This window comes from Pyxicephalus adspersus, chromosome 11 (genome assembly GCF_032062135.1).
Source record: "Pyxicephalus adspersus chromosome 11, UCB_Pads_2.0, whole genome shotgun sequence".
Classification (NCBI taxonomy): domain Eukaryota; kingdom Metazoa; phylum Chordata; class Amphibia; order Anura; family Pyxicephalidae; genus Pyxicephalus; species Pyxicephalus adspersus.
Genome location: NC_092868.1, coordinates 52,572,871 through 52,586,015, shown reverse-complemented (window position 1 = coordinate 52,586,015; position 13,145 = coordinate 52,572,871). Strand labels below are relative to the sequence as shown.

The following is a 13,145-nucleotide window of genomic DNA, read 5'->3' as shown; positions in this document are numbered from 1 at the left end:
GTTGTACGCTATGCAAAAGAACTGATTGATAAGATGAAAATGTTAAATCGATAGAAAATTAATTGAAGCTTTTCCATTTACGAACACTAAATGGGCAGAATGCTAATTGAAAATTAATTGATTGATCAGGTAAGAAGCTTTTTTGTCTTTTAGTTGTCCATTATAATAAAATTGAAACCTCTTTTTGTGTTAAAATTGACACCTAGATTGGTTGTAATCGTAATTCAAATCAGTTGTCAAAAACTGGATGGTGCATCAAATACTTAAAGTTCATTGTAAGCCCATACCAATGATCTTTTTGGTGGGAACCCAATATGATGGCCGCAACAGGTATTTGGACCTAAAAACTCAACACATGTATGAGAAGACGCTAATAATGGTCAAAGAAGGTGTTCAGACCCAGAAACACAGGGCAATGATGACGGAAACCCTTTATGAATGACACAGCTGATGTGAAGACCTCATCATTAGAAGCTAAGATGGTGTGATCCCCAGGAAAACCCCTGGAAACATTGCAGGTTAGGGAGCCGTTCATTATGGGTGCAACCGGTACAGTATATGGACCTAGGAAAATCAACAGATGTACAAAACTATAAAATTCAGGGCAAGGATAATGGAAACCCTTCATTAGGTTTGGCACTGGGACAATAAGATCCCATAAAATTAACCTGGAAATGGTGTAGGGCTGTGGGATCCCCTTTTAATGAGCACAGCAGGTGTGCAGACCTAGGATCTCAGTGCAGAGATGGTGGAGAATCTCCTTTTGGGCTCAGCAAGTGTACAGACCTGGGAATTCAATGTAAGAATGGTGAGAACCCTTCATAATGGACACAGCTGATGTGAAAACCTTATCACTTGGTGTTAGGATAGTAGGTTCCCTTGATAACCCTGCATAATGGGTACAGCAGATATACAGACCTAGGAACTCCATGCAGGATAGTGGGAACCCCTCACAATGGTCTCAGCTGTTGTGCAGACCCAGGAATTCCCTGAAAGAATGGCAAGGACCCTGATAAAGGGCACAGCTTGGCGCAGAGAAGGTACAAGCCCTATATAATACCCTGGAAACTCAGGTGTGAACTTAGCACAGGATTCTCACTAATAGTGTTAAACTCTTCAGCATCCAAAGGTTTCATTTATGTGGATTGACCCCTGAAGTGGAGATTTCTCTCTGAATAATTTCATATTTTTTTTTTCTCTGTGAGCGGCAGGTTTCCCGTTCTTCCTTACCTCTGTCTGATCTTGTTTACAAGGGGCATATGCTAAAACATGTAAAATAGATCAGAGCACTGGAGGGTGACCTACTTATGTAAATGTATCTTTGTGTATTCTGCTCAGATCAGAGAACTCTTGCAAGAAGGTGGCTAAAGGCAACGTGTCCTGGTTGTCAGGTACAGTATTTGTGTTTGGCTCACCTAGCATTTTTATTTTAAGGAAAAGCAATGTGAAATTTTCAGTGAGAACACATTCCTGGTTATATCTGGAATTCAATTTGACTTTCACTTCTTTACACATTTTTCTCTTCCATATTTTTGTTATTGTGTTAAAAATAGAGATTTGTAGATTATCCACTAGAGGGAGCCCTATTGCCTAATGTCACTGAAGTCCCTGGTTACAAGCAGTCTTTCCAAAAGAGAAACATCCAGGCTCCTGCTCCAAATGCAGGTTGCCTGGCTGTTATACTGACCCCCTGACATCATCAAGATCTGTTCTTTTTTTACATTTATGGGGGGAAACATCACCCAATCACGCTCCTGCGCAGTGAGAAATCGGGTGATGTGAGCAGAAGCAGAAAAAAGACAGAAGATGATGGTGGCGCACACTGGTTCCTCCACATCGGAACTAAGAAAGAATCCAGGATGGTGCAGAACTGGATGGAAGTAAATTTGTGGCTGTAAGGTACAGCGATCCCACGTCGTCCTCGCCCGTGTCGACCCCAGAGTTTGCAGGCAGCGTGAAGGAGACCGCTGCAGCAGATCGCGCGGCTGGGGCTGCCTCACTGGCAGAGAGATCCGTCCCGGGTGAACAGTAGTCCTGTGGGTGTGAACAGTACAGAACGGCCCAAGGGTCCTGCCGTAAGAGGCGCGCACGCTACAATGCACTCCTCTTGTACCCCTGGGGGGGAGCCAGCCGACTGCCTCGCCACAGGGCGGGGCAGGTATAGTTTGAATTTAAATTATTCAGTATGTTTCCTCCTATCCAATAGGGCCAGGTGGTGCAATGTGATTGGGCACTCTGCCCATTTAATGAGATCGTGTCATTAGCACCCTTGCCTGTTATAGCCTCTGTGTTAAAGTGTACTTGGGTGTGTTGCTAGTGTTGGATTACCATTTTGACCTCTGTTGTCTTCCCGTGTCTTGTCATTAGCTCAGACTTATTACCAGCAGTGACCTGGTCTGATTATTGACCTTGCATGAACTCTGCCTGCCCTGACTTTGGATTGTCCATGAATACGCATTCTGCCTCCTTTTGTACATCGCTTATCTGATTGATCTATTGTGCTTGACCTCAACCTGCACCTGGACTACGGAATAAAGTCTAATAAGGTGTTCCCTGGAGTTGGTTGTGATTTGTGTGCCCAGGCGCATTACAGTGGCATTGGTAAAAATATGCCTAATTTTCACCAATTTTTTTACACTGGAAAAATATAGTTTTTCATGTGAAAATCACCCAATAATCCCTATTCATTATTAAAAGAATAACATACATATCGGGCCTTCACCCCTTTTCCCATATGGGCTATTTAGCTTTATAGAAGTGAGACAAAGATGGATGTTTTCATCATTTATTTATTTATGTAATTGGGTGTTTATTTTTCCATCATGATCTAGAGATGGAAAAGACTTCAAAGGAGAATTTCATGATTCATCTGGTGATGTCAAAATGTTTCTGGATTCCATATGTGATTGCTTGATTTACCCTGCTGCATTACCGACTCTGAACACCAGCGGGGTTAATGAGCAGGATTTGAGCACCTGTAGATAATAAGGTAGATTATTACCCCTATTAAAGTTCATTAAATACAACATTTTATAAAAATATAAGGATGACATAGAGCAAGCAACCTTAATGCCAATCAGTCATGTCAACCCGTCCCTGCCAGTTATTTGCCATTCGGGAGAACTGGGAATCTGACTGGTTACCAAGGACAAGGAGGAAAGTCTTGGCAGGCAGCACTGTGACTGCAGAATTGTATTTATTTCTATTATTAAAAAGACGTTTCTTCAATTTAATTCCTATGATGATTAATCACCATATTGAAGGAGAAATCACGAGCCCCATTCACCTGATTAGATTATGGATCACCATACTGGATATCACCTTTTTCTAGCCACAAATGCCATTTTTGATTCCACTGTGGCCATCATTCCAACCTTTGAAAAGTGATAATCAAATGAGAACAATTAAAAAAACACCTCTGGCACACCTCTGAAACACAACTATAAACGTGGCAATTACCATCCAACGATACAAAAGTAGTGATCAGGCTTGTTACATGTGACTGCCATCATTCCATTTTGGAAATAGTAATCTTGTAAAAGTAAATATTATATGAGCATGAATGTCTCCATTTCTCTGGTGAATAATCTGTTCACTTGTTCAGAAATAAGCTTGGTCTTTGGCTTCATGTTTGAGTTAATTGTCCAATTTACTAAAGGGAATTCAGCCCTTTACAGACATCGGGTGATTGGTGTTGGAAACAATCTTTCATGATCGTTTCCAGTGATAAAGGAATAGGTGACGTTGTGTTCAATAAAAAGAGGAGGGTGAGAGCCACTTTAAGCTCTTCTCCATAGGATTGCACAATAGTCCTTCATCAATCCACCATGGCAGATTCCATGACATTCCATGAACAATATTGGGGGACTGCGCAACCATTCATCTCAGGAGAGAATCTTCTGACATATGCAAGGAGCCTTATTCTGTTGACTCAGCAGGTGAAATATCTCGCAGTGATAATTCACCTAGCTTAGTGAATATGGCAATAATTCACATTGCAAAGAATACCCAATCATGTAGAATGAAATCTCTAAAATCCTAATTTTTGCTTGCTCATGATTGGACGTTCGAATGTTAACAGCCTGTGGTCTATTAAATAGTAAATCAACCCATTGTGTGTTATAAAATAATACAATATCACATATTAGAACTTCATATAAATGAAAGAGTAATCTCCAAGATATGAATTATTTTTTTAATATAAATAAGATTACAACCAGCAATAGAATGAACAAAAAACTTTAAGGATTTAACATATTATGAACATAATTGTATTTGGATAGAGGAGAGGGGCAGATTTCCATCAGGTTTTTTTTCCCATTGAGACTGGGACAAAAAGCAATGAGAAGTATATAGTCATATAGCTATCACCAGAACTGTGGCAAAGATAAGAATTCCAAAAAGGGAACACTTTTCTGAAAACATTAGTTGTGTCTCCATCAGGGAGAAAAATATTGATTTCAGTTTCAACCACTCCCAACTCCATCCAACCTTCAATTCAAAAGCTGTGTTTTGGATATATTGTAAATCAATGCTCAATCAATAGATTAATGCACAATACATCCAGAAGCCTCCCGCTTTATCCTGGCCTTCAATTTCCTCAGTTCATGGTTGTTTTCATCAATAATTAGTCCGCATTCTGTAAGCTTCCAGGACTCCTCAAATAGTTTTTGCTCAAAATATTTCTGTGCCGTATGGCTGAATATTTGCGCCAGCCTCATCCTTCCTGGAGAATCGCTGATGGCAGCCAAGGCAAATGTGCTGTCCAGGTTCACAGCCTTCATGTATTGCCGGCAAGAGGCCTCCTCCTCCCCATCCAATAGCAGCACGTGGCCCCTGAAGCAGAAGTCCTCTACTTGCGTCCTTAGGTCGTTAGCACTGTGCCGCTGGATGGCCTTGTCCATGTCGCTCACCGCTCCCTTGTAATCTCCAAGATGGGTAAGGCACGAGGCCCGGAGACGGAGGTACTTGGGGTTGTTGTTGCTGGCTATGATGGCTAGGGAGAAATATTCCAGAGCTTTCTCATGACGTTTCTCCTGGAGAAATGAATTACCTTCTTGTCCTCCAATCTGTAAAGATAAATTTACGGCTTAGAAAAAATCTTTCTGTAATACTATGTAGAAACATTTTAGATTCAATTATGCAATGGAAGAAAAAAAAATGAAGACATTTTGGGCAGAACAAATCACATATTTTCAAATGAATAACAGGAATTTCAAACAGCCATGAAGACATAGGATGACCTGATTTACCTCTTTGGTACGTGATAGCTGGCAGGCTGTATCACTAATTCTTTATACTTTGAATACTTTGATTTTTGGTTTCCTTCCTACCTTCCCCCCATGCCTGCATCCTACCTTTCCTTTCTTCTCTCTTCCTTGCTCCTTCCACCCTTTTCTCTGCATCGCCCTCCTCTCTTTCATCACTTCCATCCTTCCACCTTTTCTTCTGCTCTCTCTTCACTATTTGTTACTTCCTTCTCTCTGCCATTTTCCCCTCCTTCCCTTCACTTTTATCTTACTTCCTTTCTTCTCTGCCTCCACAATTTTCTTTCTTTATCCCTCCACTCTTCCATTGCATCCACTCCCACTCTTTTTTCTGCCTTCTTCCCACTATTCATTACTTTCCTATAATTCCTCACCTTCCTCTCTCTCTTTCACTACTTATGTTTCTCCCTTCCTCCACCCCTTTCTTCCTCCTTCCCTCCACTCTTCCACTGCTTCCTTTCTTCCTTCTCCCCACCTTTTATTCTGTCTTCTCTGCACTATTTTTTACTTTTTTATCTCTCTTCAATCTTTTTTCCTCCCTCATCTCTTCCATTATGCCTGTTCTTTCCTTCCTCTGCCTCTTTTTTTAATCCCTCCACTCTTCCATTACTTCTTTCTCCATCCTTTTCTTCCTTCCTCCCTCCCTTAACTCTTCCATTTCTTCCTTTCTTCCCCTTTCCTTTGTCCTCTCTTCACTATTCATTACATCCTTCCCTCCCTACCCCCTGCACTCCTTAGTTCTCGTTTTCCCTGCCCCGTCTCTTTTATTACTTCCTTTCTTCCCTTCTTCCACCCTTTTCTTCCTCCCACTCTTTACTTTTACATGACTTCCTTTCTCTCCCTCTACACCCCTCTTCTTCCATCCTTTCTTCCCTTCTCTTTCCATCCTTCCCTCTTTCCTTCCTCTGTCCTTTTCTTCCTTCCATCCCCCCTTCACTCTTCCATTACTTCTTTTCTCCCCCCACCCTTCCATTCCTTCGTTCCTTACTTCCCTTACTCCCACTTTCCACTTTTCTGTGACTTCCTTTCTCTCCATTCTTCTTTACTTCTATCCTTTTTTCCACCCTTCCTCCATCTTTCCATCTCTTCTTCCTCTGCCCATTTTTCTTCCATTACTTCCTTTCTTCCCTCTATCCACTATTTTCATTTGCTCTCTCTCCACAATGTATTACTCTTTTCCTTCCATCCACTCATTTTTTTCTCCCTCTACTCTTCCATTACTTCTCTTCCTCCCCTCTTTCATTACTTCCTTTCTTCCACCCTTTTCTTCCTCCCACCCTCCATTCTTCCATGACTTCCTTCTTCTCTCCCTTCACTCTTCTCTTCTTCCATCCTTCCAGCAGTCTATGTAATTTGCATGAAGCCTGATATGTAGGATGACCTCAATGCTTGCTTGGCTAGAAGCTGTAGAAAGTATTATTATGACTTGATTGTCTTGTAATGAATTTCTTAGAATTACATCTTACTGACTAGAACCAGGCTGCCCGTCTATCAGATCTTAAGTGGGGTCACGATAACAAGCTGGAGTTCAGCTTAATGGCAGGCTGCAGTGTATTAGTGCAATCGTGTGACAAGATGGCAATTTGTTGTCAGTGAAAGATGAAAAGTGCTGTGACTTAAGGATTAGAAAGGAGATACCAATGAGTTGAAATCATTTAAAATATAAAAATTGTGCATCCAGTACATTCCTGGTTGTGCTTATTGCTCCGCAGAGGAGCAACAGATGTACACAAAGACTTCAACCATAATTATGTGTAAATTAGTCGGTACATTGCCATATGGTGCAAGGTGATGATAGAAGGAAGGGATTTGGGTGGACATGTGTACCTAAACCCAGAATTTTTACTTTAAATAAAAGGCCGAAAATTCTGTTTGTGTTTAAAAAAAAAAAAAAGGGTGCAGCACCACCCCCTTTATTCTTGATCACCCAGGTGATTGAGAATTAATGGGAGCGCAGAGCCTCCCGGGATCTCAGGCATGCGCAGAAGAAGTCTTTTCGTCAAAAGGGAAAAAAAATTGCCGATCTCACACATGGGCAGTGAGATCGGCAAGTTCTTTTCTAAACTACATCACCCGATCTTGGGCCTGCGTCAGGTGACGTAGGAAGAAGAACCTGGAAGAACAGAAAGAAGATGGTGGCACCTTGTGCACCGGCCTGAAGATGGATGCCGGGACGACGCGGGACCCGATGGAAGAAAGATGGCTCGACTGCTATGTGGGATTGAAGATAAGTGTATTTTTTTTTGTTTTGGGTAGTTTTCAGTTTACTTCCTCTTTAATGAACCACAAGAGAGAGAATAAATCCCACATGCAATGGCAGTACAGAGCAAAAAAAACACAAAAACTATTTATAAATACAGGAAAGAATGATAACCCGCCGCATGTGTCCTTCATGGTGACTCCCCAGAATTTTCCTCAATCAATCCTAAAAATGATATATCTTATACTTAAAAAAATGAAAACCCAAAACCACAATCAGGTGCCTGGACCACCATCAGGGGCCAGGCGATACTTTTGTACTTTGCCTTGGTTGAAAGCTTGACTTTTGCAAAGCTGGAACTTTTAGATATTGGGGGCCCAGCATGTTAACCTAGTATGGGGCCCAGAAATTTCTAATGGCAATCCTGCCACCTGGGTACTCTAGTCCCTGGAACCCCTTTATTTTTTTTTTCATCCCTTTACACTGTTTATGGTTATATTAGATGTTGCTGAAAAATTGATTACAGGGACTATGGAAGGATTGCTCTCCACCAGTTTCATGTCATGCGTCTCCTGAAACATGTCCCCAATTTTCAACACATCATACAGCATTCCTGCTGACTCCAACAGCTTCCTGTAGCATTATATTCAATTGATATTATATACAGCTCTTTGGTGATGTCAAGGGCCACACTGGTATAGAGTGTATCCATCAATAGTATGAATGTCCTTTTAACAAAAGTACCAATTGGTGCTCAATGCTAATCCACCAAGACTACAGTTGGACGTGTCAAAGTTCTCAGCCTTGTCATGTCACCCTTTAGTCCAGCTTTGGCTGCACCCACATCTTCACTGGCACCACTCTTCATTATCCGCTCAATTAGAGAGACCCCCACATTTTGTCTACCATAGTGTCCAGTGGTAGTTTTAATTCCTAAATGCAACTCCATAACTGCAGAAATGAAATCATTTACCAATACACTACAACATTTTAGTTTATGGATAATTCTTGTTTGCCAGTAGCTGTCCTAATATAAACTCTATTCTGCTATACACATTTACCATTCATGTAGAAGGAAAGAATGCAAATGTTTGACAGGCGCGTCCACTAACTAGTGTTCCAGAAACTGTCTATATCAGGGATGCCCACGCTTTTTTGGCTTGCAAGCTACTTTCAAAATGATCAAGTCTAAGTGATCTACCAACAATAAAAACTTGGATGTAATAACCCCTGTGTGTGGTAGAGTTTATTTTGAAAAGCAGTGCTCCGCTATCTACTTGCGTTGCTTTTCCAATCTACCGGTAGATCGCGATCCACCTGTTGGGCACCCCTGGTCTGTACCATAATTTCTTGACCATTTTACATGGGGAAACCCTTGAAATAACATTTAGGGAAACCCGGCTATAATTACAGTATCCAGAGCTTAAAGTAAATTAGCATCGGAAACAAAATCTCTCACATTGCTGGCAAGAATGTCACCCTTATAAAAAGCCAAAAAGATCATTGGTGTCAATTGGACTGGTCTGACAGGTCCAAATTGCTCATTGCTAAAGGAATAAGGGAACCCCTAGTAACCACTGGAGGAATCATAGGATTCCATGGAACCCTGGTTGAGGAAGACTGTTCTGCCCAACTGCATGTGTACAAACATTCCAAGCCTAATGATGCCCACCCTTACATAAAACCAAAAAGAATGATAGCAGTTAGACTGACTTGAAAGACAAAAATTGCTCATTTCTCAAGGAACCCCTTAGCAACCTCTGGAGGAACCCTGTTTAAGAAAAAAAGATCTTCAAAATAATCCTATACCATTTCAGATACAAATACTTTTTATTTTTATAAAAGCCTTTCTTTGTAATATCTGTGCCATGCTACATGAGCAGGAACCAACTGACCACACTGATGCTTGAGCATGATTTAATATTTCAGAACGCACATGAAAAAGTAAAAGAAAATGAATGCCCCTTTACCGAACCCCCAACACTACTACTAACCCTAACCTCAACTTAAACCAACAATGGGCAATACACATGGGGGTTCCAATAATTTAAGTTTATAAACGTTTGACTGATTTTTTCCTAAACCACTCCCGGCCCCCCTCACATTGGCCTTTTCAGTAACCCTACAAGTGTGTATTGTGGTATGAAGAATTTTCTTCTCAGCAAAACAATACAAAAACAGTTATGTTTTCAATATTGCCAGTTACACAATGAAGGTAATATGAGTAGGACTCATCAGCCACAGCTGTATCAAGAAAGAAAGTCTGAAGAGGATCAGTAAATGAGGTTTTTAATGTTGCTCTGGAGAATGTGTGTAAAGGTTACAAACGTCCCAGTGGGCATGAGGACCATGATTCACTCGCAGCTGAAGAGGTCTATTGAGACCAGACAGCTCAAGCCATGGACATGTCAGATCTGTCTGTTCTTCAGCTTGAAAATTTATGTTGAATGCTTTTTCCACATATAAACCATTTTATTTCTATCTAGTGTAAAATGCTTAAAGGACAACTCCATGTAGGAAGTTCAAACTTGCTTTATTCAAGCAAAGTCAACAGATAAATTAACTTCCTTATGTGGCTTATTGTGTCTATAAAATATCATAAAATATCCATTGGCCTCGACCAGACTTTAAACCTGACTCTTGACAAACCTTCCCGTTGAAATTAAAATGCCAAAAATGGTTTTCCATAAAAACCTACCTCCTTTTGGGCATAGTATGACTTTGTTGAACGTCTGACACTCTGACAGTGAAAGCTGGGTTATACATTTGGTGGCGCACGTCTGTCATTTGTAGTATCCCTTAACTACTTACCCAATTCCCGCCCATTTACAGAATACGGAGGGCCAAGAAAGGCATAAGGTGATTGGTCAAGGACAGAAGTTACATCACCTAAGGAGAGCCTACGACTGTCACTGTTAGTGCTACAGAAATATGGTGGAACTGTATATTGGCACACTGGCAGCGATGAGAGCAGTTGNNGGGGGGGGGGGGGGGGGCACTAGTAGGGGTAACGTTTTTATGGTGAAACTGTTTTTTTTTACAATGTCCCTCTCTATATAGTTTACATGTTATCATTATAGTAGCGCAGGAATCTAGGTCCCACATAGCCATGGACATGAAATATTCATTAGTCTTTATCTTCTGGGAGTTATCAGTCTTTATTACAGGCTGACATTTAAAAATTCGTCCATCGATAATCCGGTTCCTTCAGATTTCCAGAATGGATTTTGGAGTGCATATTTCAAATTTACACTGTTTTCTGAAGGTGCCATTTTGATAACCCTGTACTCCATAATCAGCTGTGGGGTCTTGCTTGCACGTGCCTGCTTATTCCTTCCCATTTATTCACTGCTGTATAGCCCCAATATAGATTCAGCATCCATTGAAAGGATTGTACAAGTAGTCATTTTCTGGTAATATGAACAGCATATATAACCGTAACAAATCCAGAATTTTCGAAAAACTGGCACCCATCAGGTCTAGAGGTTGCCAAATTTTTGAATGTCAATCTGTATATCATCTGACCAACCAATATCAAGGGAAAAGTAAAAATCATTATCGGAAATTGAGTATTCCAGGCAATTATTGATAAAGGGGTTAAGGTTAGGCAAACTGGGAAGGTTAAGGGACCAAGTTGAAGGACAAACTTGTTGGGGCTACAGGTGACATGGCTGGTATATCTTTCCCTTAACAAGGGCTTATGGTGGTGCCTAGGAAAATAACCCCAAATTAAAGCAGCCAATAAAATATCAATGGCAGAAATATTAAAGATGGGGCAAATAGAACTGGAGTGAAGATGGAGCTGGATGGATGGAGAAGGTTTGCTATATTTATATAAAATAGTTTTCAGTCTTCCACCTCTATATATTTTGGTCCTACTAGGAAATATTTCAACAACAACTGACCTTCTGGTCTGTTTTGTGTGAGGTTCATGAATAATACTGACCATTCATCTGCACACAAGCAAGTTTTAGGAAAGTTCCAGTTAAAGGTACCCACAGTTCCCACATTCACAGCAGTCATCCTACGGGTCAGTTGCTGAGGGTTCTGGGTAATGAAGCCACAGAAAGCTGCGGTAACCTCCCATCGACAGGGAGGACATACCGCAGGGAATGTCTTGTTTTCATTGTGTGGTGTGACTTCTATTACAGGAATGCTGATTTCATCTGAACTATTTGAGGGACATTTTTTCTATGGTAAAACAGTAATTGCTGACACCTGACTTCTGTCAAAGTTTTTAATGTCCCTTGTGTGTACAAGCTGAGTGCAGATGTGCGATTGTTCATGCTATCATACTAGAGGAGCTGTCTCTTGACATGTAAACTATAGTAATTCTGGAACAATTGTTTGAAAAGTTCACTTGAACTTTTAGATTACATTAAGGTACATCAAAACAAAATATGTTTAAAATCTTACAGATCCTGGTTATTAAAACGCAGCCACAGACTGCATAGAAAAGCCTGTCTATAGAAAAGCTTGTCCCTTGCCAGCATGGTGAAGAGAACGTACCTTGCTCTCTTTGTGGCAGCACCAATCTCTCTGCAGAGGTCTGATAGTCTTCTGTAATACTAAAGCCAGAGTTCTCTGATCAGTATTGATAATTAGCTTTTCAGACTGGTTCAGCAGGGGGACCTCTGCATAGAGACCATTGCTCCCCCGGAAAGAGCCAAGTTCACAGCTCTTCAGCTTAGAGGCACAGTTTATCTGATTGCCTCAACCTTAGATTGAGCTGCCATATAAGTAAAACCAATAAGCCACTGAGCTGTATTAACAACAGTTTTTTTCCATCAAAGAAGCAAACTGCGTGTCAGAAGCATATAGAAGGCAAAGGCAGAACTTATCAGAAAAAGAGTTTTGATTTAACATGCTTTCCACCATCACATAAACAACATATAAAATCTGAAGAAAAACAAATGTTTCTGTTTTGAATAGATTACATGGTCCTCAGCAAAAACATTTGGGGTTATATCCCTAGAAACAGAGATGTATCGGAATAAAATGAAATTAGAGGGTCAGTCCACCCACATTGGATGATTCCTCACATTCTGCAAAGTGAGGTCCAGAGAATAACAGAGGGAACAGGAATGTAGGCAGAAGGCCTTCATGAGTGCACAGGTGGGGGGCAGCAGGTTAAGGTGAAAGGTAGAGAAGGTGAAAGAAAGGTCAAGTGTGGGGACTGGTTGGTTGGTCAGTGGACAGGTGGAATAGAAAGTGAAGGAATGTTCTGGAGAAGGGGGTCATTCTTTCCAAGATCAGCATAGGGGCAGGTTTTTCACTTGCCCACCCCAGAATGGTGCTTGTTTTTGGGTAGGGAAGGCTGTCCCTGGATGTCAGCAGTTTGAGGACCATTAATGATAGTAATTTGGTGTTGGCCTAGGGGAACTATCTATGGTGTTGGAGCTCTGTAAGTGGTAATGTCAAGAGCTGCTGACTCCAAGTTGGTGTATGTGGTTGAAAGGGCTGCAAGAATTGATATTCATTCCCCAACAAGAAGGTGGCAGGACCTGGTGGTACATTGAGTTTATTTAGTGCCTTTGAGGACTTGCATCCCTACTAGTGAATTTTCAGGGCTACCTGGAGGTTATTTGCATTATTTCAATATTATTGTTTTGGTAAAATATGGTTATTAAAATTTGGTTTGTGACCCATTGGCCCAAGTGCATTGTGCTGTATTTATT

At 41.0% G+C, this 13,145-nt stretch overlaps 1 protein-coding gene across 2 annotated transcripts in view; it reads right to left on the bottom strand.

The window, feature by feature from the left end:
- Positions 1–4,181: 4,181 nt before the first annotated feature.
- The window catches only part of TTC34 (tetratricopeptide repeat domain 34), a 34,450-nt gene continuing 25,486 nt past the window's right edge, over positions 4,182–13,145 (bottom strand). For both annotated transcript variants that reach the window (XM_072426529.1, XM_072426530.1), the window contains one exon: positions 4,182–5,069. In XM_072426529.1, the coding sequence (XP_072282630.1) occupies positions 4,548–5,069 (522 nt within the window). In that variant the 3' untranslated portion in view covers positions 4,182–4,547. The remainder of the gene's footprint in view (positions 5,070–13,145) is intronic.